This window comes from Pholis gunnellus, assembly GCF_910591455.1.
Source record: "Pholis gunnellus genome assembly, chromosome: 1".
Taxonomy (NCBI): domain Eukaryota; kingdom Metazoa; phylum Chordata; class Actinopteri; order Perciformes; family Pholidae; genus Pholis; species Pholis gunnellus.
Window position 1 is genome coordinate 22,734,975 of NC_136528.1, and position 25,983 is coordinate 22,760,957.

Here is a 25,983-nt window from a genome sequence, read left to right on the forward strand (position 1 = left end):
ACATTAATTAAGAATGACCTGAAGATAAAGGGGTAACTGACCTTTGAGTGCTCAACCAGGCAAGGTTTTAAATGAATAGTTTGGGAAATACATTTCCTCGCTATCTTAAATAAGAAGCTACGGTCAGTAGTCAGTTAGCTTATCTTAGCGCAAACTGACACAACCACAAATATGCTTTTGAATGGATTTGATAAACAAGATGTCACTTTTTAATTTGTGAGCTTTAGAGGTGAGACAGATTTTGCTAACCTTTCAAAAGAGCCAGTCTAGCTGTGTCTTTACACTAAATGTAGATTGTTTTTTTTTTCCCAACCTTGCCAGAGGACAAATAAGCACATTTCTGGGAAATGTACAACTATTATTTTGAATGAGTTAATGATTCTGTTGAGTGGGATCAGTTGAATAATTTCTTGTCTAATATTTATTTCTCACATTTGCAAAAAGTATTTAATGTCACATATTCAGACAGAGATTCTATTTCTGCATTCCGGTCATCATGCATCTCCACAGCTGTTGGACGGGCTGGATGTGTTGCAGAGAAACACCCTCACTTCTCTAAAGCAGGAGTTCGTAGCTCACAGCCTCATTGGTACCTACAGGAACTTGACAGCTCAGGATTTTACCAGGTTGGCAATGAGGCACCTCCAATGTACACTGTTTTCTAGACATGAGATCAGTAAGTGTAAACTCTGATAAAACCTGGTTTAACGCTTTAATTTGAACATTCTTTCGAGGGTAAATGACCTCAAGGACATTGGTTTTGTTTCACTGACCAAATTATAATGAATACCAGCAAAAAAAGGATTTTCTTTTTACAAAATGTGTACATTTTTGAAAGGAAACCTCATCTGCTCCCAGGTTTGTGTTGTTGAAACGGCGTCTATAATTTTAGGTTGGGAAATCTCTCATGCCTGGCAGACCCAGAGGACCTCCTCATGTACAAAAGCACGAAGGTCTTCAGTGTCATCCGGGACATCGTTATGAACTGCACTCGAGAGGGACTCAGTCTGCCCAGCCATCTGGTAGGAACAGAGAAGTTACTATGTGGTTTCTCTATTATCATTTAACAATTTAATTTAAGAAGTGTGTATAATATATACGCCGTCTTTGTGCTTTTTCTGAACCCCATTTCCAGATTTCCAGTGTGTTACTGAACAGCACAGAATTAAAGATCCCGTCTTTGCTCAGTTCTGATCGACTGGCAGAGCTCGGTCACCTCCTGCCCTCGCTGGGTGTGACTTTCCTGCAGGGTGTTACACCGTCTCAGCTGCTCGCTGCCCTCCCTGCCCTCGTCTCTGTTTCATTCAGCCCGGCGCAGGTAGAGGAGCATACTCGACCTGTAATGCACAGTGAAAGATGTAGCAGTCATCATTTAAAGCTGAATTTCTGTTGCCAGCTAACATTCACAATTTTTTCCTGTGTAAAATAAATGTCAGGGGTTTCGTCAGCCCCTTTGACTGCATAAACCCCTATTTATTGTACATGGTTGGGTATCCTGGCAGCTGGTGGTCTTTGCATGCTTGAGGAACAGCTGACAGCCAGGAGGTCTTCAGCACACTGACCCCCGAAGTGAGACGGCTAATGAGGCAAAGACCTGAGCTCTACTTCACCCTCAGCTATCATAGGAGCTGGAGCTTTTTACTTTTACCTCAGCCTCACAGCTGTCGTCTCACTTGTATATGTCATAAGGAGTCTTGAGAGGATGAACCTCTTAAAACCTACAGATAGTTTGGCAGGTCCATTATAACAACAATGTTGTGTGGGCAAGTGTTTTTCAAGTCCCCAAAAAAATCATTCCTTTTTATTCATTTTCTGTCATTTGTTTCTCAGGCTTCCATAATTGTAGAAAAGATGTCTTCAATTACCACGGTGAGTGATTTTGTAAACACATCTCAATGTGAATTTAGTAAAGAGATGCGCTCTGCCTTTTTTGCACCTTAAGCCTCACACCTTCCTCCCCTCTGCCCAGCTGACCGCTCAAGGCCAGCTGCAGAAGATCGGCTCCCTCATTGTGGGAATGAAGACGGAGACCTTGTTGAAACTCACCTCAGACAGGCTGCTGTCATCCCTGCCTGCCATGGCCCAACGCAAACCAGGCCTCAGCCCGCCACAAGTCAATGCTATATCCACCAAACTATGGGTACAACACACGCATGCAAAGAGCGGGGAGATACATTCACATTGAAATCCCACATTTTTTTTTCTATCAATTTAAGGTGTCAGTTTGGCTTTGTTAAAGTCAAAGAAAAAATAATGTAATAATAAATGTACAGTCAAATGAAGGATTTATATATGTCATTTTAGTATTGATAAGAACACAATACCTTGTCAGTTACTTCAAACACTGTATATAACACAATTAAAAGAATAAAGCTTTTCACATCTCGGTAGATTTTATATTTGGTCATCAGCATTCGGTCATAGGACCTTTTGGGTTTGTGTGAGTTTTTTTATCTGAAAATGGCGACTGCAACACGTCTCCTTGTGTTATCGCACCTCTTTTCTGACCAGGGCTTCCCAGAAGTGGTCCGTTGGCTGGATGATGTGGAGCCTTTGCTCTTGTGGACGCCCCTGCTCAGTGTCCTGCCCAGGACTCAACTGCTTGTGAACAACATCACCACTGCATCCACAAAACCCTGGAACACACAGCAGGTATCACGCAGCCCACCTTGCATCGCATAGGGGCAACTAATGCAGTGTTATATAACATTAATGGTCAATCTGCCAAAATAATAAAAAGTAAAGTGTGGATTAACAGAGGGTGGTGGAGCGGGTAATCGAGTCTTTAGTCAGCTCACTTTCAGTTGCTTGAAAGCATCTAACCCTGAGCCTGTGACTTCTACTTTGTGTTATGATCTCTTCCTGCTTCCTCTGATTAAATATGCTTCATCTGTCTGCCATGAGAAGGTGTGTATGACAGTGTCTTGATTAACTGCTAAAATTATTAAATGGAGAGGCAAAAGCAAAGATGTCACTGTGAATGGACTTTCCTGTGAAGACAAACAAGACAGAAAAAAGAACTATCAATCACTATTTATATCGTTACCCTCTCTGATCATGAAAACTGGAAACGGAAGCAGCTCACAACCTGAATGAACCAGCATGTTGCAACATAACACTTAAAACAACACTTGTGTCCATTTTCTTCCCCAGGCTAAAGCAATTTTCAAAGAGGTGCTTGATACTAAACCAAACCTAATTGAACTGAATTTTCTGTAAGTACAGTTCATTTCTGTGATGAATATGTATGCACTCTTTTCTCTTTGCATACTTCTTGTCTGCATCCAAAATGTATTCAATACTATTGGCAGATGCTTTAAATGTTCTCAGTTTCTTTTAACTGCATTGGTTCTGGGTGGACACTCACTTCTTTCTGTACTCAGGAGTCTGGGAACAGTGGGTCAGGGTGTGAGCTGCACGGTCTTACAGGAACGTTTTCGTGCCGACTCTTCGGTTTCTTCAGTGAGAAGAATCCTGGCCTTCCTCAGACAGCAGCCTGGCCCTCTTCACACCTCACTGGTACACATGCCTGTTTGATTGATGCCATTCTACTGTCTATTAGATATATGCTTTTTGTCTATCATACATGTGGTATATTTCCTTTGTCATGCATCTTTGTTTTTCTGGACAGAAAAAGTGTGTGATCGAGGAGCTGTATAAGTTTGAGTTCTTCTCTGAGCTGCTCAAAGATCTTGGAGCTGAGATTGCGCTGTCCATGCCGTAAGTCAGAAGATAGATAGATATATATATAGATAGATACTTTATTCATCCCCAGGGGGAAAAGATGGCATTAGTCATTCTGCTATTAATGTGTTAAGTTGTTTTCCAGATATTCAAAATGATTGCAGGACAATAGCCATCTCATTATGAGTAGACAATAATTATATTTCAAACACTTCACTACATGTTGGCAGGAAACATATCGTAAACCCTTGTGTACTTATCACATTTGATCTGTTAAAACAAAAAAAGCATATAAAGTATAGTATATTATAGTAATATTGAAGGTAAAATGGCCACTCCCTCCTTTTTAACAATACAATATGTATTAGATGTATTTATTCACAATATATAGTGAAAATATTCTTTATCATTTTCTTTGTGTGTTTGCTTGCAGGGTGAGCACCATTAAGAAGTTTGCCACAGATATGATGGACACTCTAAGGAAGATGATTGTTGAGGACCGTCTGCACTTTCTGTTGCTGTCTAGAACAAAACAGGAGCTGCTGGTTGACAGAATGGTGCAGAGGATGGTCAGTAGAGCCACACTGTGTTGCTATACCGATCCCTTTCCTCCGTTAAAAAGTTAAAAGGCAAAGAAACGAGAGGATTTACAGGAGATCAGCAGTGGAGAGTGTATTGTATTTGCTGTGTGATCAGTGTCTCTTTCTCTGCAGGGCATGTACACGGGGGTGTTTGCTGAGGAGGAGTTTCGTTCACTGGGCATTATGGCACCGTTTGTGTCCGATGAAGTTTTCATTAAGCTTGACCGAAGCTTCTTCATCGACAACCTGGACTTCCTCCAGGGGCTCTGCTACAGCAGCAGCAAGATGGACATTGTGGCTCGTATCCTGCTGGAACCTGCAGCATTTGGGTAACAACAGTTATTACATCACATAGCCTTAAACTGAATGTTTTAATTGTTTGGGTCAAGAAAAACTATTTTTTCAGGCTTTTTTGTACAATGAATTAACAAATAACAAAGGCAGTATGACATCACATACCTTGGCCCATGTATGATTAGTAGAAAGCCATGAACATTCAATTACACAAATAAAATATCAAACAAGATTTTTGTCTTATATACGTAAATAAAGAAAATAATAATAGATGTAATAAAAAATTCAAATAATATAAAATATAATTGTCTCACACATCTCAACAATTTTTTTGTAGCGCTTGATTTTGCATTTCAATGAGTTATAAAATGCATTAAAAGTGGGCTTTTTTTTGTGTGAATTTGACTCATGATATTTTGCCATTATGAGAACATAGCTAATCAGCAACATTTCTAGTTTCTCAAACTAAGCAAACTTATCAAATTTGCCTCTTAGTAGTGTTTTGAAAGTGTGTTTGTGGGATTCTTCAACCTATACATTAAGATTACAGTTAAGGAGGAAAACATGGGGGTTTCATATATCACAAGCTTTCTGTATCAAGGTGATGAAGTGTTCCTCTGTTTCCTCACAGCCCAGTCAACAACTGGAACCAGACAACACTAAGTCAGGTGGACCGGTTTCTCTTCTTCCTGCCTAACAACAAACTGCAGGAGATGCCCCTTGTGAGTGTGCTGTTGAACGTTTGGTCATTTGGTGTTACATCTTAATTGCTCATGAGATTGTCTGACAGTTTGCACCCACGATTGAGGAATGTTTAAAACTACCGGATTCATTCGATGTACTAAAATCCATAGTGAGGCGTTGGGATTGTTACTTGATCCTGGCAGGTTAGCTAACAAAGGCTGTAAATAAATCCCTCAGGTGTCAAATCTCCAGTAGGTGTCAGGATCAGGTGATGAAGTTCCTGTTTTCCCGTAAACCATCAGTGTGTGTGTCTCTTCATGTCCATATGTGTTGCTGTTTGTGTTCCCACAGGCGTTGATGACTGTGGGGCGTATCGAGAAGCTGTTCATGAGCCAGCATCGATGGGAACGTGGGAACGTGGGGATCCACTGTTCAGACGAGAACGAGCGTCAGAGACTTTCTGAAAAGCAGCAGTTTGTTCTACAGTTTTTCCTGGGCTTCCTGAAAATAAATCCTTTGTCACGTGAGCATCACGATGGTTCCTAAAGTAAAAAAAAAAAAGATGTATGGTACTCTCTAAAGGAATAGTTCAACATTTGGGGAATTGTGCCATGTTTCCAACCAAGGCAGTTCCAACCAATGACATTTAAATGGGAGGACCGATATCCATCTCTTATTTGTCTGTTCAATATAAGTCTACAGCCAGCAGCTGATTAGCTTAGCTTAGCACAAAGACTGGAAACAGGGGGATCTGTATAAAAGGTAACAAACTCCACCTGCAGCCCCTTTAAAGCTCACCAATTAACACCTTATAATATTACATGTTTGTTTAGTCCGTACAAAAACCGAAGTGTAAAAACAACACAATGTGGTTTTACGGGGGTTATATGAAGAACTCTTTCTTGGTCGCACACAGTTACTTCCTGGAGTCTTGTCATGCAATGATGCTCCATGTCCAATGTCAAACTATTCCTCTAATGTTTGGCAATCATGTCAAAATTATTGTTTCATATTTTATTTTATTCCAATAATGTACATATGAAATTAGTCATATATTGTACGTCAACAGCATCTACTTATCAGATATTTGTGTTTGTGTCCTTCACCAGCGACTCCTATGGTTCCTACTTGTGAGATTCTGCATACAACAGCTCCCTCTGCCTGGACCTCCAACAGTCTGCTCAGCATGTCTTCATTGGCCTTCTCCAACTGTCTGGAGCTGATGGGTCATGACCCGTTCTTAGCATCCTACCAACGCAGCGCGGTGCTCAAGAGGGTCAAACAGGTGAGATCCAACTGCAGTCCATTAACAAGCAGCTGTGTTTGATTCAAGGCTGTACAGCGTAATTTCTCCTCCTCAGTCCAGGTCTTAATACTGTGTGTCTGCTCTTTCTTTACCGGATGTGAGAAGATATACGGCCCCGTCTCATCCTTCTCCCAGTCTGTGATCTCTCAACTGGGTGGAATAGCAATAGAGCTGTCACCAGAGGAGCTGAGCAGCCTCCGACTGACTGAGCGAAGCAGCATCGCTGCTCTTGGTGCTGTCAGAGCCTGGAGCAACAGACAGGTAGCTGCTTTGGCCGATACAGTTAGTATCACATAGATTTACTAAACTGTCTGCATTAACTCAATTTGAACAAATATGCGCAGTAGTTAAGACCAGAATCTGACTTTTGACATTTTCTTTTCCGTATTTATGTGGCTTTCAACATTTTCTGAGAATGCAGAGTGTAAAGTTTTCATTTTTCCATGACCACTGAGAAGTCTTGATTCTCGTTGATGTGCAGATGTTGATTAATTTGTATTCAGACTGTATAGCTGGACACTTTTAATGCAGGTGTTTTTTTGCTAAATAAATGTACCACGATTAAACTCTAGGTGCTCAGTGAGATCCACTCAAACTTTAATTTTTGTTTGTTATAAACAAAAATCTGTCCTATAAGTAAATGAATGATAGATACTTTCAAATTGATTAAATCTTTGATTAAATGACATATGTAGAATAATAATAACCCAACAACTGATATACTACAGTTGTCATTGATGACAAGAACCGCAAACAATTCCTATAAAGTTGACTTAACGTTTCAAAAACACTAAACAATGTCCTCATGAAAGTAGGACTTGTTGCCGTACTGTTGTTTTAGGGCTGTTTTATTGGAATACATTAGTTTTAGCTACCTAATAAACTGAGTGTATGTTCAAAGAGCATATCTTTATCATAACTCTTGTTTTCATTCTAGCTTTCTGCGCTGTTTACCACCGTGTTAAACTCCACCAAGCAGAGTCCGAGCCAGCTTGACTCCAGCACACTGGTGGCGATGGGATACATCGTGTGTGGAGCCCAAACCACAGAGATTAATTCTTTCAATGCCGTAGAGTTCAGGTGAGCAGATAAAAAGAGGCCCGTTTTAATGGCTGCTTTCTGAGAACTACTCTGCTGCTGATAGTATTCAGTCAAAGTAATCTCCCCTCCCTCCCTCCACTTCCTCTGCTGTGTCTCTCCCTGGTGGCTGCAGTAAGGCGGTGCTCTGGCTGGGTCAGCTGAGGCTGTCCTGCTCAGAGGAGCAGCTGCTGGCTTTTGTTGGGCTTCTGACCCACCGTCTTGCTTTTGGACCCATGAGTTCATGGGGAACTGCTGTCTTCATTGAGATTGGTGTTCTGGCAGGTATTACGCATTCACCGACTTCCCCGTATGGCTTTTACAGATTTGGAATATTTTCACTTCTACATGAAATAAAACTATGAATTTGTTATGTTCATTCTGTAGCAGTGGACACAGGTGTGTTAAATTACACGGTGTGAGAAAAATGTGTCAATTCTCAATCGTGTTAATTGGACATCTGTTTTAATATCGGTGTGGTACAAATATCTTATTTTTGTTGCTCAGTCAAATGTTATGTGCTCACGTCCTTAAATTAACTCCATCCTGTTTTTATTATTTGTTGTCTTGACACCCTCTAAACGTATTCTGTCACTCTCATGTTGTTGTGTCCCAGTGTTTTTGACTCAGGCGACCTTTGTGCTGCTTCACTCTCTTTGAAACATATTGCACTTTTTACAGCTGGTCTCCCAGACATGGCTATGTCAGCTTTGGTGAATGAACAAATAGAAGGAATCACACCTGCGGCTGTCTCAATGATACCAGCTGATAAGTTTGCTGTAAGTCAACATTTGATAAAACAACAAAACAATATTCACAGCAGAAGCTCTTGTGATTTAAGAGGATTTCAGAGCTATGTATGAAGTTATTTATCTGCAGTCCAAAATGTGTTAATGTTGGTGCATTTATTCTAACAGCTCCTTATGTTTTCTCATCTTGTCTCTGCCATTTGGCTCCTCTGTTTCTTTGTGTCTGTCTGTCTGTTTTGTCATTTCCTCAAAGGTGGTGTTTCACCAGAGGCAGATCAGCATGTTCTCCTATGAGCAGGCTGCTGCAGTAACTGATGAGCAGCTCTCTGCTCTGTCAGATGTTCAGAGGACAGCTCTGGCTATGGTGCTGACGCCGTGGGAGGACAGGCCTGTTGACTTCAGAGGTAAACCACTCAAATCTTTGAAATTCTTATTGTCCACTGATGATTGTAAAGATTTTTTTTGTTTATCTGGTGAACATGAACGCTTTAACTGAAGTTGTGTCCCAGTTCTATACTAATACTATGACAATATGTCATATACAAATAGTATTAATATAGTGTCTTTGACATTAGTATACAAGAAATAGAGCACTTACGGTTTGTGCTTAATGGAAATCATACAAGATATGCACTGACAGACATCACTCCAACTAAGAAAACTATTGCCAAAATAAACTCTACAAAGACAAAACAAAAAGGTTTTTCAAAGATGTAATACTTCATTTTCTTTTTTTGAGCTCATCCTGAAGCTGTTCATCCATGATCTGCAATTTGTTTACATTTTTCCAGCTGTCAGTAGCTCCTCGATGTCTTTTGTCTCACAGTCACCAAAGCCAGATTTGATTAGATCCTACACAAAGGGATTATCAATTTTCTAATTTAAGTGTGAATGCATTTTATACACAAAACCCTCTGAGTAGGTAGTGTGGAATTGGGACGCATTATGGGACACAATTAGGCTGTTTGTATGTGCTTTAATTATTTCACAATTACATTTATCTGTTTTATAGACTAAATGAAAACGTGAACATATCAGAATCAGCTTTATTGGCCATGTATGCCAATACATACAAGGAATCGTTTCCGTTGCTCTCAACATGCATACACAGAAATAGACAAATAAACAAAAAACAAGGACAACAAAATAGAACAAAGGTAAGCATAAACATTTAACTACTATGTACACATATATATATATATAGACAAAGTATATATATGAACATAAAACAAAAACAATGACAATGAAATCTAGATAAAAGTTCAACGAATGCAGAGATATAGAAAGATTGTCACAGGATACTTTATGTACATGAAGTATGTGGAATATGTATGTATAATTTTGAATATAAAGGTACCGGATTATTGCACACAGATTTGTTTCTGACACTGTATGACTGATCAAGTGTTCATCAGCGTGACGGCCAGCGGAAAGAAGCTGTTCTGGTGTCTGGTTGTTTTGGCGTACAGTGGAGGAGTTAGAACACGTTGTGTTCAGGGTGTGACGGGTCTGCAGTGATGTTGTGATTACTTTGTGAGGGATTGTAAACTTCTTATATGATGATGTGCTTTTTAGGTGGATCAAAAGAAACAGATTCAATTGGGATGATGATTATTCTTCCATTTATTTCATGGCGATAATAGAAACTTACCTCTAATACTGGAATATCCCAACTGGCCAACTCAAGAAGATGTAATGAAATACTCTTTAACAGTGTTTTTTCCTATGACATACAAAGACGAATAACTCGCTTTGTATTGCAAAACATTTATATTGGTTTCACTGTATTCCTGCAGGGAAGTCCCTGGGGCTGGCACTGAGCCACAGTCCTCTGTGTGTCATACTGGGACTGCTGATGCTGCTGCTCCTGCCCTGCCCTGCCCTGATCTGCCCTGGCACATGACCCCACTCACCCCTGCTGGATCTGGAAACCCCTCAGCAACATCATAACCAAGATGATCTCATTTATCTGTGCAATACCATACTTCTTTGAAATAAGCAGCACTTCAAGATTTCTATAAAGTGTATTTATTGAGATTGTAATTTATTCTGTGCAACTGACACTTATAGACACACATCAACATTCAGCACTGAACCAACCAAATGTCTAGTTTAAATCAAAATATATACAAAAAAACTTTGTTACAGTATAAAATATAAACATTAAATCCATCAAGTCAAACCAACACTCACATACTTATTTTCATACACTTATATATATTTTGCTTATTTATTTATATATTAACTTTTTGATAAACATGTACTGCCCCTTCTCTTGGATGTGACGCCAAACCCAGAAAAGCAACTCAAACACTTAAAAGATTTAAATGTAGTTATGAGACACTTGTGACCAAATAAAAGTTGTGATGCAAATATACTAAGTTATATATTTTTGTGAAATTATATAAAATTATATATTTTTGTCAGTAAGAGTAGTACCTATTGTTTGCTACATTTATATATCTATTGTGAGTTGTTTTAATTCGATAACGGGTACATAATGCTCAATGAGACCTTGTTGTACTAGTGTTGGTCAACTTCAGTCTATTTTTGCTGTGAGTGTTATCTTGTAAACACTTTCTGGTGTGATAGATCTAAGTTATTAAACTGAACCAATCTGCCTCTGATTGACTCTGTTCATTTATGATAAACATGGTATCTAATAAAAAAATACAGTGGACTGCTTTCATCCATTTTCTTGTATTTATATAAACGTATTTATTTAGATTTGTTAAGTCAACAATATGGAGATAGTTAAATATGATAATTATGGACATTGTATAGCACGTCAAGATTGATTTTTAGAGTACAAATTAATTTTAGATTTTTTGATAAACTAACAATATGACTTAAATCTAAACATGTTGACTCATTATTTTGACTTTAAAAAGTGACCAGTGTGAGCGATCTGTTAAAATAATGTATACAGTAACGTCAGTGTAAATTAATTCCACCACTGTTTGTCACATTATCCATCCCACACCACATCACCCTCCTTATGTTTAGCGACTATTTCATTAAATAAAGGAACCCGGGTATCGGTGTCGTGTTGCCTGAGGTAACGTTAGCTCAGGGAGGCCGTGTCATAAGATAAGCGCTCAGAGTGACGTCCAGAAGGTGGGAGCCGTTTCTGAACGTGGCCAACGGGCTGCTGCACTGACTCTACTGCGTGCCTGTCAAACACAACCAACACAGCCAACATGGCGGACTGGGGTGAGCAACTTAAGTTAGGAAGGATCGCTATCTGTACATCAGCCGCTTCACACAGTCATTGTTTTACAAGCCTTGCACTTCGTTTTTTGTTTCACTCAGCCATTAGATGTGGATTGGCCTAACGGGTTTCATGTTGTCGTTTTTACAGACGCTGAAAGCTTCGAGCCGGAGGAGCCGAATAAAAAGGCGGCATCGATGGACAAATGGGAAGGTGAAGACGACGAGGACGATGTTAAGGTACATTAAACATTCGTTCTGTATGAGCTCGGGCTAAAGTTAGCCTCCGCGTGTCGGGCTTAACGTTAAGTAAGATGTTAAACTCGACCAGTTAATGTCAAGCTAACATTGGGATGAGACATTGTCTATGTGATCTATGCTTCATCGCGGTTTCAGGCTGTCTGTCAATCCTAACCTCCGAGCCCGTGTTAACCGTCAGCTAGCATAAAGCTAACTCATGTGGCTCTATCTGGCAGCCTGTAGTAACTCCACTAAATCTAGCTAACGTTAGGCTACCACTCGTTTTCAACTGGTGTAATGTACCGTTACCACAGTGAATTAAACTCAATCCTATGGACACTAGTGTAGTTTGCTTTCATTTAGAAGCTTACAAGTAACTAGGTAATTCTTGGATAGCCGGTCTAAATTTGGATAACGTAGCTTGAAGCTAATCTTTTACGGGCCACTCAAGTTAGCTAGCAAACTCGCTAGCTAGCAAACTCATGAGTTTGCGACTGAAATGAGCTTAAATGGTGAATAACAATAGCGTCGTTAAGTGGTCTGGAGTACTTGTGTGGTTGATGTAGATGATTGCCTCATCGTTGCTCAAAGTTCGTGTCATTAAATGGTTGTAGACGATGTTGTGTCCTGTCCTGGATCCCATCAGCTTGAGTTACGTTCAACATGAGGCGGCCTTAGCTTGCTAACCAACTTTAGCCACAATCTGATGAAATCATCACATGGGTTGATGACTCAACTCAAGCCTCGGACAAGGCCTAGCACTTTCCAGCGTTACAACAGGCATGTAGTAGGAAACAGGTGCTCAGTTGATACTGTGGTACAAGTGGTTATTAGCTAGAAGTTGACATGGTTACTGTCCAGAAACCTCTTGATATTCACTCGGGGAAAGTGCTAGTAGAGGCCTCCTCAATTGTTAAGTTTTCTGTCGCATATGGTGCCCAAAACGAAACAAACTGATGATGTCATGTCCTCCATAGTACAGTCTGTGGGCTTATTCAGCAAGCATGGTAAAATGTTTGTGCCAAATTAGGGACCAACAATGAATTACTTCTCAAAATATATTAATTTGTAAGTGGATTATTTTGAGGTATTGTACAATATGCTCATACAATAGCTTGCTTTTCAAATCTCATTGAGTAATGTGTGTTGTCTCTTTGTAAAGATGAGTTAGTTATTTCGGTTTTTGGGTCACAGTTTGGTACGTTTTTGGTACAATAAGGAAAACAGATTTATTGTTTATTTATTTTAAAAATGATTAATGTTCAACAGTTACTCCTTGGCCAGACTTCTTTACGGCACTCCAATACGGACATATTGACAATAATAAATCACATGTAACAGAAATGTCTGTCGTATAAATCTAAAGTATTTCTGATTCTGCTATGCTCCCATCATATGAATCGGACCTGTTGACAGTTCCTGAATCATTGTTGCAGTGCTCATGCACTTAAACCATGATGCTTTCAATCTGTATTGTCTACAATTGAGTGCGGTCGCATATACGCAGTGATACTCTTTAGGCATAAGCTGCTTTGGCACAGTCTGAATCTGCAGACTCACCCTTCTAATCGAGCTAAACCAACTAGCATTCTACAGCACTGCTACAGCAGAAAGCAACTGGTGTGCTGTCAAAATTTGTGTGTGTAACATAAACAGCCGTTTGAGGAAAGGATGGCACATACCAAACTAAACATCATGTACTGAAGGCTTCAATACCAAAACGCATATTGTTACTATCACAATATGGAAGATGTACGCAAAGTCTCACAAAATTATTGGGCAGCCTGATGTTCCCAAACTGTGATAAACCTACCGCTGGTGGTATGCAAGATCCTTGCTAAAATACCCAACAATTACACTCCAATTTGCCCACATCCTGAACTTAAAACCCCAAAAATTGTCATTTGGTTGGACATAGCATGGACTAGTGACATTGGCGTTAGCTAAATGTAGATGGATTCAAACTCGGTTGTTGATTAAAGCAGAATTAGTGGAATTTTGAAATGGCTTCAAGGTCCAAAAGACATTCAAGAGGCAGGTGAAAACACTCTTTTGGTTTGGATGGACCTAGACGTTACCAGCTTAGATGCTGATGGACTTTACCTGTAGTGTAGTTGCATTGATTTAGGCCATTTTGTTTAAGTTTGTGTAAGTCATGCACTGTTTGTGTGTTGTGTTGGAAAAGTTTACTTCCTCATCATTGTCTCAATTCATTTTTTCCCAGGACAATTGGGATGATGAGGAGGAAGAAAAAGAGAAAAAGGCAGAGATGAAGAAAAAGGGTACAGATATGTTTTTTTTTCTGCCTGTTTCAGATGAACGTAATCCATTGTATGTTAACATTTAGCAAAGTTGTCTGCCTTTACTGCAAATTCACTTGTGTTCTTATTCCATTATTTAAAGCACTAGAGAAAAAGGTTTCTGAAAAGAAAAAGCTGAGTGAGAAGATCAAAGAGAAAGAGAACCAGTTAAAGAAAGAACAGGAGCTGAAGAAGAAAGAGTTGGAGGATGTGAGTTGGGTTTTTTTTCTTCTCCCTTATGGCCGTTACAGTTCTATATCATTTACAAACTGTGTTCATCTATTGCAGGGGTGGCCAACCCGCGGCTCGCGAGCCGCATGCGGCTCTTTGCCCGGTTTCATGCGGCTCTTACGTTCATATCGAAGTTTGTATTTGTGTTTTTTTAATGTTCGTGTTCGCTTCGCTTGAGTTAAATACGGTATTTTCGTCAAACGCGCATGTGCGGCCACATATTACGTTCCTCGTCGACCCATTTAACGCCGAGACGGACTGTTTGAAAGCCCCGCTTTAAGTAAAAATGTAAAAGTCGGACAATTTACAAATATCCGTTGTATCGCGCAAGGCGGAGCTCCTCCCCGATCCGCACGCGCCGCGCACACCTCCACCAGCGTATGTGACAGCAGCAGCAGCAGCCACCCTCCCCGCCGACGAAGAAGGAGCAGCAGCACCCCCCCCCCCCCCCCCCGCCGACAACCGGCCCTTTGGGGGCAACCATGATGCTGATGTGGCCCCAGAGCGACAATGAGTTTGACACCCCTGGTGTACACAATGTTCATTGTTGAAAATGACTGGCCTGTGGTCTTAGGAGTCAATTTCTGTCATTATCATATTGGTGTGTGACATTTACAATAAATCTGGCTGAGCAAAGGTATGTGTGTGTGTGAGGAAGGGATAGGGTGATGTTCATGTGTGCCCATGTGTATGATGTGGCTCTTTGCGGTAACACAGTAAAAAATGTGGCTCTTGGTCTCTGACTGGTTGGCCACCCCTGATCTATTGTAATGCTTTCATTTTGACTTTGGGACATCTTTTATTACAGGAAGAAGAGCTCGCACCTGAAGATCAACTTGCAGAAAAGATAAGAGTGAAGAAATTACAGGAAGACGCTGACTTGGAGCTAGCAAAAGATGCTTTTGGTAAGAAATGATCACACTTCGGGTAAATTAGAAAAAGATCAAAGCTGGAAAAAGTCCTTGGCTGGGGGTGGCTTTGCATCTGTGAATCTGTATGTTCTTTTTTTAACTTTTTTTTTTTTTTAATGTTCTTCCAGGCGTAAGCAGCGCTTCAAACAGTGTCACTGGGATTGACGCTATGTGTCCATCTTCTAAAGACGACTTCACAGAGTTTGAAAAATTGCTGAAAGAAAAGATATCCCTGTTTGAAAAATCTGATCATTATTCAAGTTTCTTGGATTCATTGTTTCGGGAACTTTGTATTTCATGTAAGCAGCATCTTTTACAGTTTTTACTGAACAATATAGATCATTAATTACACTTATTCACTATATCAGTACCTTGCATTTCAATCAAAGCTGTCTTTCTCCCTCTTACAGTGGAAATAGAGGACTTGAAGAAAGTCAGTAATTCCCTGACAGCCCTACTTAGTGAAAAACAGAAACAAGAAAAAGTGAGTGACTGCATGCTTGTATTATCTCATATTCTGATCTCTAGTTCATATGCAGAAGGGGGTGCTGTTCACCTGGCAAAGTAGACCAAATGTGTGCTCAAAGTAGACATCAACTGCTCTATGCAGTCTTTGTTCTTAAACATTCATGTGGTTTCTTTACTAATTCAGATTTTTTTTTTTAACTATATGTTTGTCAATTCAATTTATAATATGGAACTTGGTAATTTACCAGCAGAATACATTAATAATTTAGTTTGTTGCATAGTTAAACCAGAGAATTCTCAGATCAAATCAGGACATTAGTTTTGCTGTAAATGTGTAGTCGTATATTAAGTCATTTCTTTAAAATGGATTTATATTTTTCTTTACAGCAAAACAAAGGCAAGAAGAAGAAGAAAGGGGTCGTCGCTGGAGGTGGATTGAAAGCACAGATGAGAGATGACCTTGACTATGCAGAGTTTGATGGTGGCTACGCCCAAGACTATGAGGACTTCATGTGACACTGGCCCCATCACTACTGCCCTTTACCCCTCCTAACCCACAGAAACGCAGCTGTACCGTCTCATGCTGTCCAGTGCCATCCTGGAAAATCTGAACTATGTGTTGCCCCCTTCATTTTGCTTCAATGACCAGAGGGACTATACCAGGGAGCATCCAGTCTCACAACTCTTTGTTCATACATATGGAATTGCCTTTTCTCTGTCTCATTCAGCCTCGACTCACACACACATCATACATTATCTGTTGGGTGACCCAGCTTCAATGGAGAATATATTGTAACTGCTGTTGGCTGAGTTTTGTAGGCCTCATTTTTTATTAAATGTTGCTTCTTTTAAAACAGCAGATACAGTATTGCAGTTATAAGTACAGTGACATAGAAACACAAGGTTCTATGCAAATTCTTTAACCAGAACGTCATGATTATGTTATTGGTCTTGCTTACCTGTGGATGGTTCTCTTACAGGAAAGTATATAGTATCTATAACTTTGGTTGCCAAATTCAGAACAATTATTCATCTTTATCTCTGGAATGGTTGCGTTGTGGATGATTTTGAGACTGATGCAACATGTAAGTAGTAGTTGTAATTCTACAGAGAGCACATGACATTCACTCTAAGGTTAAAGGGATAGACAAGTAGGCTATAATAGATGTGACTTTAAAACCTCATAGCCATTCTCTTGATACATCTCTGGAATATCCTTGAAAATATGGAGCAAAAAGTACTTAATGGTATTTTTTGTGCATTAAGAAAAGTAATTTACTAATTTGATTTCTACTAATGCAGATAGGTATGGATCGGGCAAGTGGATTAACTTGCTTCATCTGGTCTCCTAATCATTGCTTCTGCAGGCTTGTATCAAGTGTGATGAGGAGCGGGGGCTTATGGGCGTCACCCACCATGTCTTCATACGGGCTACAGTTAATTGAGAGAGGGGTGTATTTCTCCTTTTTTCGAGCAATTGACCAGTTTCAATGTTACATGGACAATTGGATACACACAATGTGGAAGATACAGCATCTGCAGTGTTTTATAAGCATCTAATTTAATAAATCACTGGTCAAAAATAAATTGTTTCTGTTCTTGTTTACAACATCAATGAAAAACTTAAATGCAATAACACAGCACCCTGATTATTTATTTTTTTATAGCATGTGTAATAAATACTCTATTTACACTTTCAAGTAAATATTTGCCACAGTACAGTTGAAACTTTAAGGTAAAACAAAAATGCAAGAAATAGGTTTAGGTTTGTTTAGTTAAATATTCCCTTAATTTGAAAGAAAAGTAAATATAAAATGTTTATTAAAACAAGGTTAATCCTGTCGTCTCCATTGCAGGTCTTTTTTTCCATTCAGCCTTCAGTGTTGTAATTTAGCTTCTGGCCTTTGTGCGCCTTCCTGCAGGATTTCTTGTACTTCGTCTGCTGCTGCTGCTGCGGGGTGCGTTGGCCCTCTGTCGGCGCCGGTTCTGCCTACCTTCTCCTCTCACCACGCTTGTTACTGTTTGACCTTGAGAACTCTGCAGGGCCTGGAAGACACTCTGGCTTTTCACCTCACGATCTCCACAGGTGAACGTCAGCGCTACGCCCTCATTGCTCTTCATAACACGAGATGTACCGTCAGAACTGCCGTCAAAGCAGCGTCCGAGTGCGATCTCTTTGGCTGTGCGGGGATCCTGGTCCGTCACCGTATAAATTCCGTAGTTGTGGCCCAGGGGGTCAAGAGGTGCTAGCATTGTGAACTCATTGGTGTCATTGTTGACGGCGAGGGGCAGATGGTTGACCAGATACTCCTGAAGGATTGCGTTAACCTGATCTCTTTTACAGCTTCCTTGTGGAATCACCTTCACCAGGGTACGATCTACACGTTCCTGATCGTACAGCATCCCACTGCACTTGAACTCCAGGCATACAGCTGAAACAGTTGCCTGGTCCATGTCACGGATGCTGCGACTATCTCGGAGGCCATACAGCTGGCCTTTCGTCTTCGGGTGGGTGCCACCCATGTTACGGGACCGCACATTGATCTCATGTGGGCTGTTAACTTTTACTTTGATGTAACAGGCCCGGTATTCCATTGGCTTGGGCCACCAGGTCAGGTAGTCCTCTGTCCAGCTCATTGGATCGTCTTCATTGAACGGCACTGTGTTGTAGTCATAGCGGTCTCCTTCTACTCTTGAGAAGCGGAAGTGTGCTGCACTGAACGAGGCCTCCTCACATTCTTTCAAGTTCTCAAATGTGTACACTGGTCCATTGCTTTCTTCTGCTGTGTTGGGACTTGGTTTTGCCACATTGATGCTGAACGCAGTCTTCTTTACTCTAGGGTCTTCATGGTCAGTGCGTCTGTAGTTCATCTTACCCAGGTAAGGCTGGGGCACTCCAATTAAGTTGGGATTGAGTTTGGGAGCAGAAGAGACGGCCTCCAGCTCTTCTCCTCCAAGGTTGGCCATGACATAGGCGGAGTAGGCATCAGCTTTTTGTTCATCGCAAAAAGCAGGAAGACAGGCACCATTGGAGCCAGTTATGACACTATCGAAACGGCCCCAGGCACGTGGGTTAGTTGAGTAGCCAGCCGTGGGCTCCATGTTTATAAGACTCACCACAACTCCCTCCACCTGCTCACTGGGCATGAAGCGTTCACTACGGAAGGTCCGCACTTTCACATAACACCTGCGGTTCTCTGGGACGTCTAAGTTAAAAAGACGTCTCTCTCTGATCTCCATGTTACCAATCAGGAAGGTTCTCTCCTCCCTTTTTCCTCTTCTTTTCTTCTCCACCTGCAGGCTTCCTTCCTCCTCCCACAGACCAGTATCCGGGTTCAGTGACCACAGCTTCATGGTATTGAGGTGCTCAGACATCTTCACCTGGGCAGAATCTAGGAACACCTTCACTTCACCTGCGTTCAGCGGCTCATTGTTTTCTTCCCCCCTAAAGTCAACTGAGAACATCCCGTAGGTTCTCAGCGGCATAGTATCTCCTTCATCTCCGACAAAGTTGAGATCACTTTGAGCTGCAGCAGCTGTGGACACGTCTCTGGGGTCTAGGAACGTTACACTAGCATTAACATTACCAGTGAAGACTTCTCCTTTTTCTGTATAGAAGGCATAGGGAGGAATCTGGATTTGAACCATTGCCTCCTGGCCCTCTATCTCCCCAAGCTCCAGAGTGTTGATTTCTGTTGGGCTGATGGTCACAGGAAGTTTCTTTCTTAGAAGTTTGATCTCATGGTAAACAGCCCCTCCTTTGGTGTTAAATGGAAGTACCTTTGTGGTGTCAACAAATTTCTGCATGTTGTCCACAAAAGTCAGGACTAGCCTCACTGTGTCTGGAGGAACCTGGATGGAGAATGTACCTTTGTAGCCTGTGCGGCTGATTCGGACTCCATTCATAAAGACATGGCCAAACCTCATTGGCTCACCATTGTCTGCAGCAATGGCCCTACCATACACAATGGCCTTGGTGTCCACACATTTCTGGCAGCCACACTCAGCCACCACCATGGTGGGCAGTTGGTAGCCCTGGCATGTTAGCTGCCTCGCCTCCATCTTTTTGACTCCACAGCAGTAAGCCACTTTGTCTTTGCACCTGATGCCATTGTCCAGCTGTCCAGCACATGTACTTGAGGGGCACTTGCCAACATCATAGTAAAAGGAGTCTGTGCTGTTTTGGTGGCAGTCATGTGGAAGACGAATGAGGTGGGATTCAGGCTTGGGATTACATGAATGCTCGTCTCTACCTGTGTAAAAGATGAAGTGTTGAATTTAGTTTGATCATACTGTCATCTTTCTGATGTAAAATATCGTAGGAATCCCATTTATATTACTTTACACAATGCTTACAAAGTGTGTGCATTCATATTCCTGTGTATTTAATATACATTTATTGAGAACATACCTAAGACTTTGAGTGTAGCTGGTTTGGTCTTAATAGCCCCAGAGGGACCGCTTGCTTTGCAATAGTACTCCCCAGTCTGCTCAGGGTTCAGATTTTTCAGGACCAAGGTGCTATCAGACTGCTTCTCCAGGAGACTGTTGTTATGAAACCTATTGGTTCACACAGAAGAAAAGGGAAGCAAAGTCATTGATTATTCCATACTTTATTACTCAGATATTTGATGCATCCATGAAGGGCTGTAGTACTCAAGTCTGGCCTCAAGACCACTTTGTTGAAGTCTAGTATTTGTCTTGGTCTCGGGCTCAGCTATTGAGAACTGGTCGAGTTGTTCCAGTCTGCTGATCAGCATTCAGTTGTAAAGAACGCTGCTTGATTCTTCTCATCATCATGCGAGAAAAAAAAAAATACACCTCTGCCGCTTTCATAATGTACCTGTAGAAACCTGTTATGGTCCTCAAACTTAATTCAATGCATTTATTAGTTTGATATTAGAAGACAGATGAATATTGTTTATAGATACATTATTTCTGTCCATCCTTACTCCTTAATCACTATGTTACCATTGGACAGACACTATTGCCTATATTTTGGTCCTGAACAGGACTCGATATGCTCTGGATTTGGTCTTGACTTGGTCTAGACTCTGACTTGTCTTGACTACAGCCCTGTGTCTCTATGACTCAAAAACATTTGTGGTCTATAAATTCACTGTCACAAGTCTTACCATTGGTACTTGTCTGGTTGTGGTGTTCCTGCCACTTTACAGCAGAAGGCAGCAGTTTGACCTTCCCTCCTGACCTTGCTCTCAGGCTTGCCCAACACATGAAGCTTCTCTAAAACAAATCAAACATCGGAGATAAAAATAACATCAACTATTAGCTTCCTTACATGTTTAACAAACTTGTCAATAACATGTACCTAAAAAATGTGTTTGTTAACTGCAATGAAATATGTTGGTGCAAATCTACAGATATCCACTGTACCTGTTCTTTTCAGCTGGACACTGATGACAGAGGTACGTTCAGCACTGTGAGGCACAACAACACTGAGGGTGGCATGGCCCTGCAGGCTGACTGTCAGGGTAGTGTTGCCATCAGGGCAGATACCAGGGATGCGGTAATGGCCGTTGTGGTCGGTAAGGGTAAGCAGCTTGCCAGAGCGAAGGATAGTAGCCCCTTCAGCAGTGAGGCCCCCCGCACCACGAACAGAACCCAGAAGGATGTGTTGCTTACACATGCATGCGTCACACTCAGCATTTGCCTTCCCCATCACACACTGCAGGGAGCAATCTAAAGAGTAAAATATACCAAGTTAGCCATGGGTCTTCCAGATTTGATGATGAATAAATAGAGAATTGCAGAAGAAGGGTCTGTCTGAGTAATCTAGGGCTAGCTCACCTGTTTTGGGGCACTCAGGTCCACTGCATGCTATCTCATCTACTTTAGGTCCACTGCAAGGCATAAAGCGTGACTGGCAGGTTCTAGAGCGCAGTTGGACCCCCACCTGACCACAGAGGGCAGGGCATGGGTTCCAGTCTGACCACGGACCCCAGTCACCCTGAATGTTCACACTGTTATCTATTGGAAAAGTGCAAATGACAGTCAAATAATCACCTGAGAAGAAGGACCCTTCTTATTTGCACCTGTATCACCAGCAAAGTCAGAAGTCAGGAGTTTGAAGTACACGACTCAGAGGGGTGGATTCACAAAGAATGGATTGTGGAGGCTGATATTACCATGAATTACACATCATTTGCAACAGCTGAGTGTGATTTGCCCTTTTTTCGCATCTGATTGCAATTATCCATATGGCAAAGGATAAATGCACTTGAGACCGAGGCTTTGGTTGTGAGGGGAGAGAGGCAGCCTGAGCCCGTCGGCACCCGATACACTTAGTCGATTCAAGTTGGGCAGGTGAGTGACATATTTCATCAATGAGGAAAATATTAATTAAATTTCTCTTATTTTAAAGGGACAGTTCTGCCAAAAATAAACATTTTCCCTCTTACCTGTAGAGCTCAGTTTAGATTGTTTTGAGTTGCCTAGTTTTGGAGATATCGGCTGTAGAGATATGTGGTTTCTCTCAAGGTGCCAAAATGACACATTTGAAAAACAGACTTTTGTTGAGGCAACATGCACCTGCATGAACTGCATCTCAAAATAAAAGTTTGAGCGAACACACCATAGGCACTTAAGTTACCACCAACAAATAATTTCACTTTAACTGCGTGTAGCTATTCACGCTGATCTTTGTGAATTTACTGTTTTTGTAATGCGGCTTAGTTGCAATGAAAAGGGGTGATTTAACACCAACATTATGCATATTACCTTATTTAACTATGCAAATAGCACAGAAAAGCTACTTGCTTGACTCCGTAGTTAGGGTCGTATTTCACCCTGTCGGTGCTTTGAGAATTATAAATATTATTAGCACAGGTTTAGCACAACAGCCGCTCAATCCTTCATGAATTTGCCCCAGAGTGTAGGGCCTTACTGTTATATTGAGAATGATTTTTGGTGACTGAATGAATATCAAAGGTGTTATAAGATCAAACCTTTGGGACAGAGGAAACGGACTGCGTAGTTGGAGCAGTTGCGTTCAGGACCCTGCTCTTCGTTAAGGCACCAGAAGCCTACAGTGGGGTCTGCATGGACCGTCTCCCCAGTTTCACGTGCTGGCATCCATTCAGTGGTTCTGGCTTCGATTGCCTTGGGAGTCTCACACACTCGGGCACGGTAGTAGAAGCGAATGGCCTCCAGCTGCTCATAGTCTCCACGGCCTCCGGGGTGATCGACATTGAACCATGTGGTCCACTCATCTAAACAGAAAGCCTGTTAGGAACTTTTTATAGTTGACATATTCAGTACATTGGGAATAAAAGCTACCATCAGAGTGGAACACAGAAGGGGATGAATCTTTGTTGTCTCTTCTCTATGACTCTACAAGAGATGAATCCAAACATTTGACAGATCTTTTACTGTATCTCACATGATTTTTGTACTGTGCACTACAGTCATATCTAACAATGCACTTAGCTCTCGCCTCTCCAAAATGAGTGAGTTGTATTTAACTCAAACATGATATCAAACCATTAAATATCTAAAGTCATGTTAATCTTGAGGATAATGTTTATGCATCTGAGAATTCTGGTTGTGAAAACCTTTAACCTTGAACTATTCAAATTGATTTTCTTTCTGAAAGATTTAGAAAGACGTTTTAGGAGGTAATACTTATTGCAGTTGACAACAGCCGTCGGTAAAATCTGCAAACTGTAATTCAGTTGTAGCTGTCTAGCACAGTCAATTTTGAACGTAAATGCTGACCAGTTCAACTTGGTCAGATCACAGAAAAATACAGTAGCGGGTAACCAATAATTTAGAAAATGTGACTGCCCACACACACATTAAAACATTTAACACATTAATATCCTTTGACTGTACTTTTATTTTTTCTCCAACCTTGTTTTGCAATGCACAACTATTTGTCTGTGTTTCGATGTATATACACGTATGTGAGTGTCCCCATCTGCTGTATACGTTTGTAGGAAGGGTGCTGTGTGAATATTGGTGATCGACCCACCTTGAGCTGTAACGACAATGGCTGTGGTGATTCCCAGGGTGAGAAGAAGAAGAGGCCTCACTGACATTCTCACACGCTGCCGCTACGTCTGACCCTTGAATCTTCACCTCTCTCAATTCACACCGGGAACTCTAAAGAAGATAGAGTCCAGTGGTAGAGCCTCACTGGTGGTAAAATTTGGATTAAATATGGTGTAAAATAACAAAAAACAAGGTTGAATGTTGCATTTACATTTTCTTTAAGCCACACAACGCATCCCTAACACAACTGTGAGTCAATTAGACAGTTATATGTAATAAATCACGCTACTTTCTGAAATTTTGTTTTAATGTTTAACTTACCAAAAGTGATTGAAACAATAGTCATCTAAAACTAAAATGTTTCTTTAAAGATAGATTCCATCATCTTTGTCTAATTTGTTGAAAAAAAGAAAAACATGGTTGGACAGAAACCACCCACTCAGATTGCACATCTGTGTTAGCCATCACCATTTGTCACCGGACACTGAAACATTTTTGCAACCGCAAACGAAACACTGGCTACACAATCCAACCCCCCCCCCCCCCCCCCCACAAGGTTTGCTTTTGTACAGTTTAAATGGAAAAAAAAAGAATTCACTGGCAAAACCCCACATTACAGACTAATTGTTCCCCCTTGCTTTTAAATTGGACAAAAAGAAAGGATATTGATAAAATTAGGATTGGGCAGCCTGGGTTACATGCAATAGCAGTAATTACAACAAAGGACTATTATTAGACATGTAAGTTACCAATCAGAAGTAAAGATGGATGTATTTGACATGATCAGGCATTGACATTTTAATAAAGTCTTCACTTGTAGCTTATTTTAAACTCAAACGACTATTTCCCGATTACATTTTAATCATATAAATAAGTTGCATGTAAGATATTGCTCTGCCTATATGAGTTTAAGTACATGCGTAGTTAGATTGATGTGGACACATTAACTTATGTATTAATCTGTTTCTTTCTTACCTTCTTGTTGAGTAAACGGAACTCCTGGCTTCAGATTGTTGTATAGAAATGTCCTTCTTTACTCTTTTCCTACTTTTTCTTTCTTTGTATTTCACTCACACATCTCTCTCCTCCTCCTCTGTTCTTCACTCTAGTTCAGCTCACTCCTTCGTTGTCTCATTTATACCTCTGCCACCAGCACCCCTCCCTCAGTGTCTTTTCATTACACTGTTATCCATATAACTAATCTCTCACCCAATGGTTATTAGATCGTGCTTTGTATAAAAGGACAGTCATGGGGTCTGAGTAACAAATGCTGGTGTTAATAAATCAACTCCCCCCCCAATATCATAATAAAGTCTATAAAAAAATGCAATAAATGATCACCAAAAAAATATAGTATAGTGTGCCAGAAAAAGTCATAGTATGCTATGCCATGAAAACAATTCTTTAAAATGTCATCGTATAGTATGCCACTGTTAGGATCTGGCAGAAGCGTGTTTGGTTATCAGCAAGTATAAAAACGAAATAATTGACATTAATACAATTATTAATGTCAATAAGATTATTAATACATAATAAATGGGCACCACCCTGAGATCAGGGACCAATAACCAAATTATAAATGAAGTCTCAAAATAATTGGTGTTCACACACAATGTCAATAGTCAAAGTACTATTCCACATTCAGAGTCAACAGTGAAGGTTTGAATTCGAACACAGGCCACAATATCCAGCTATAATCAAAGTAATCACAGAAAGCTGCTCTTTAAAGTATAACAGAGTTTATTAAATTCCAATAATATTGATCAAGTCAAATAAAATATCAACCTAACGACTACTATTCAATTACGCGTCTACTATCTAAAATCAACAAACAATCTGTGGTGAGAGAGAGAGTGTGTGTGCGCGCGCGCGTGCGTGCGTGCATGCGTGCGTGTGTGTGTGTGTGTCGGTTAGTTAAACAAAAAGTCAAAGAAAAGAAGAGAAAAAAAGGAAAACTCAAAACATGGCAGATACTCACTGCCGCAATAAAATACAGGAACTGTTTCTCTATCACACAGAAACCCGACTGGCGAACTCAGATTCGGCCAGTGATAATTTAAGTGATAGTTACAGTTACTAACCTTACTCGCGGTGACTGATCCAAACACAACACTATTACAGCAGCACGGAATACAACAGTAGTTTCTTCACAGCACGGAACCTGGCGGTCCGTAAAACATACACAATAGCACGTTCACAGTACAATTAAAACTAAACAAAACAAAATATAAAACACAC

At 40.7% G+C, this 25,983-nt stretch overlaps 2 protein-coding genes across 2 annotated transcripts; one reads left to right on the top strand and one right to left on the bottom strand.

Moving 5' to 3' along the window:
- Window positions 1-11,530: 11,530 nt before the first annotated feature.
- Window positions 11,531-17,322, top strand: eif3jb (eukaryotic translation initiation factor 3, subunit Jb). The gene is made up of 8 exons (XM_079164550.1): window positions 11,531-11,588; window positions 11,737-11,825; window positions 14,050-14,107; window positions 14,229-14,335; window positions 15,165-15,261; window positions 15,396-15,566; window positions 15,678-15,751; window positions 16,123-17,322. The coding sequence occupies exons 1-8, from the start codon at window positions 11,576-11,578 to the stop codon at window positions 16,249-16,251; spliced, it is 738 nt and encodes a 245-aa protein (XP_079020676.1). The 5' UTR covers window positions 11,531-11,575; the 3' UTR covers window positions 16,252-17,322.
- A 49-nt stretch (window positions 17,323-17,371) lies between these two features.
- cilp (cartilage intermediate layer protein, nucleotide pyrophosphohydrolase) lies at window positions 17,372-23,792 on the bottom strand (the record flags this gene model as incomplete). The annotated part of the gene is made up of 7 exons (XM_079160903.1): window positions 17,372-19,988; window positions 20,147-20,295; window positions 20,871-20,979; window positions 21,130-21,435; window positions 21,544-21,723; window positions 22,701-22,964; window positions 23,726-23,792. 7 exons carry the CDS (start codon window positions 23,790-23,792, stop codon window positions 17,626-17,628), a joined length of 3,438 nt encoding a protein of 1,145 aa, XP_079017029.1. The 3' UTR covers window positions 17,372-17,625.
- Window positions 23,793-25,983: the final 2,191 nt, after the last annotated feature.

Excerpts from the sequence above, each read along its gene's own strand:
- eif3jb (XM_079164550.1), top strand. Across the intron at positions 11,826-14,049 it reads ACGACGAGGACGATGTTAAG|GACAATTGGGATGATGAGGA; the intron begins GTACATTAAACA and ends ATTTTTTCCCAG. Across the intron at positions 15,567-15,677 it reads TCGGGAACTTTGTATTTCAT|TGGAAATAGAGGACTTGAAG; the intron begins GTAAGCAGCATC and ends TCCCTCTTACAG.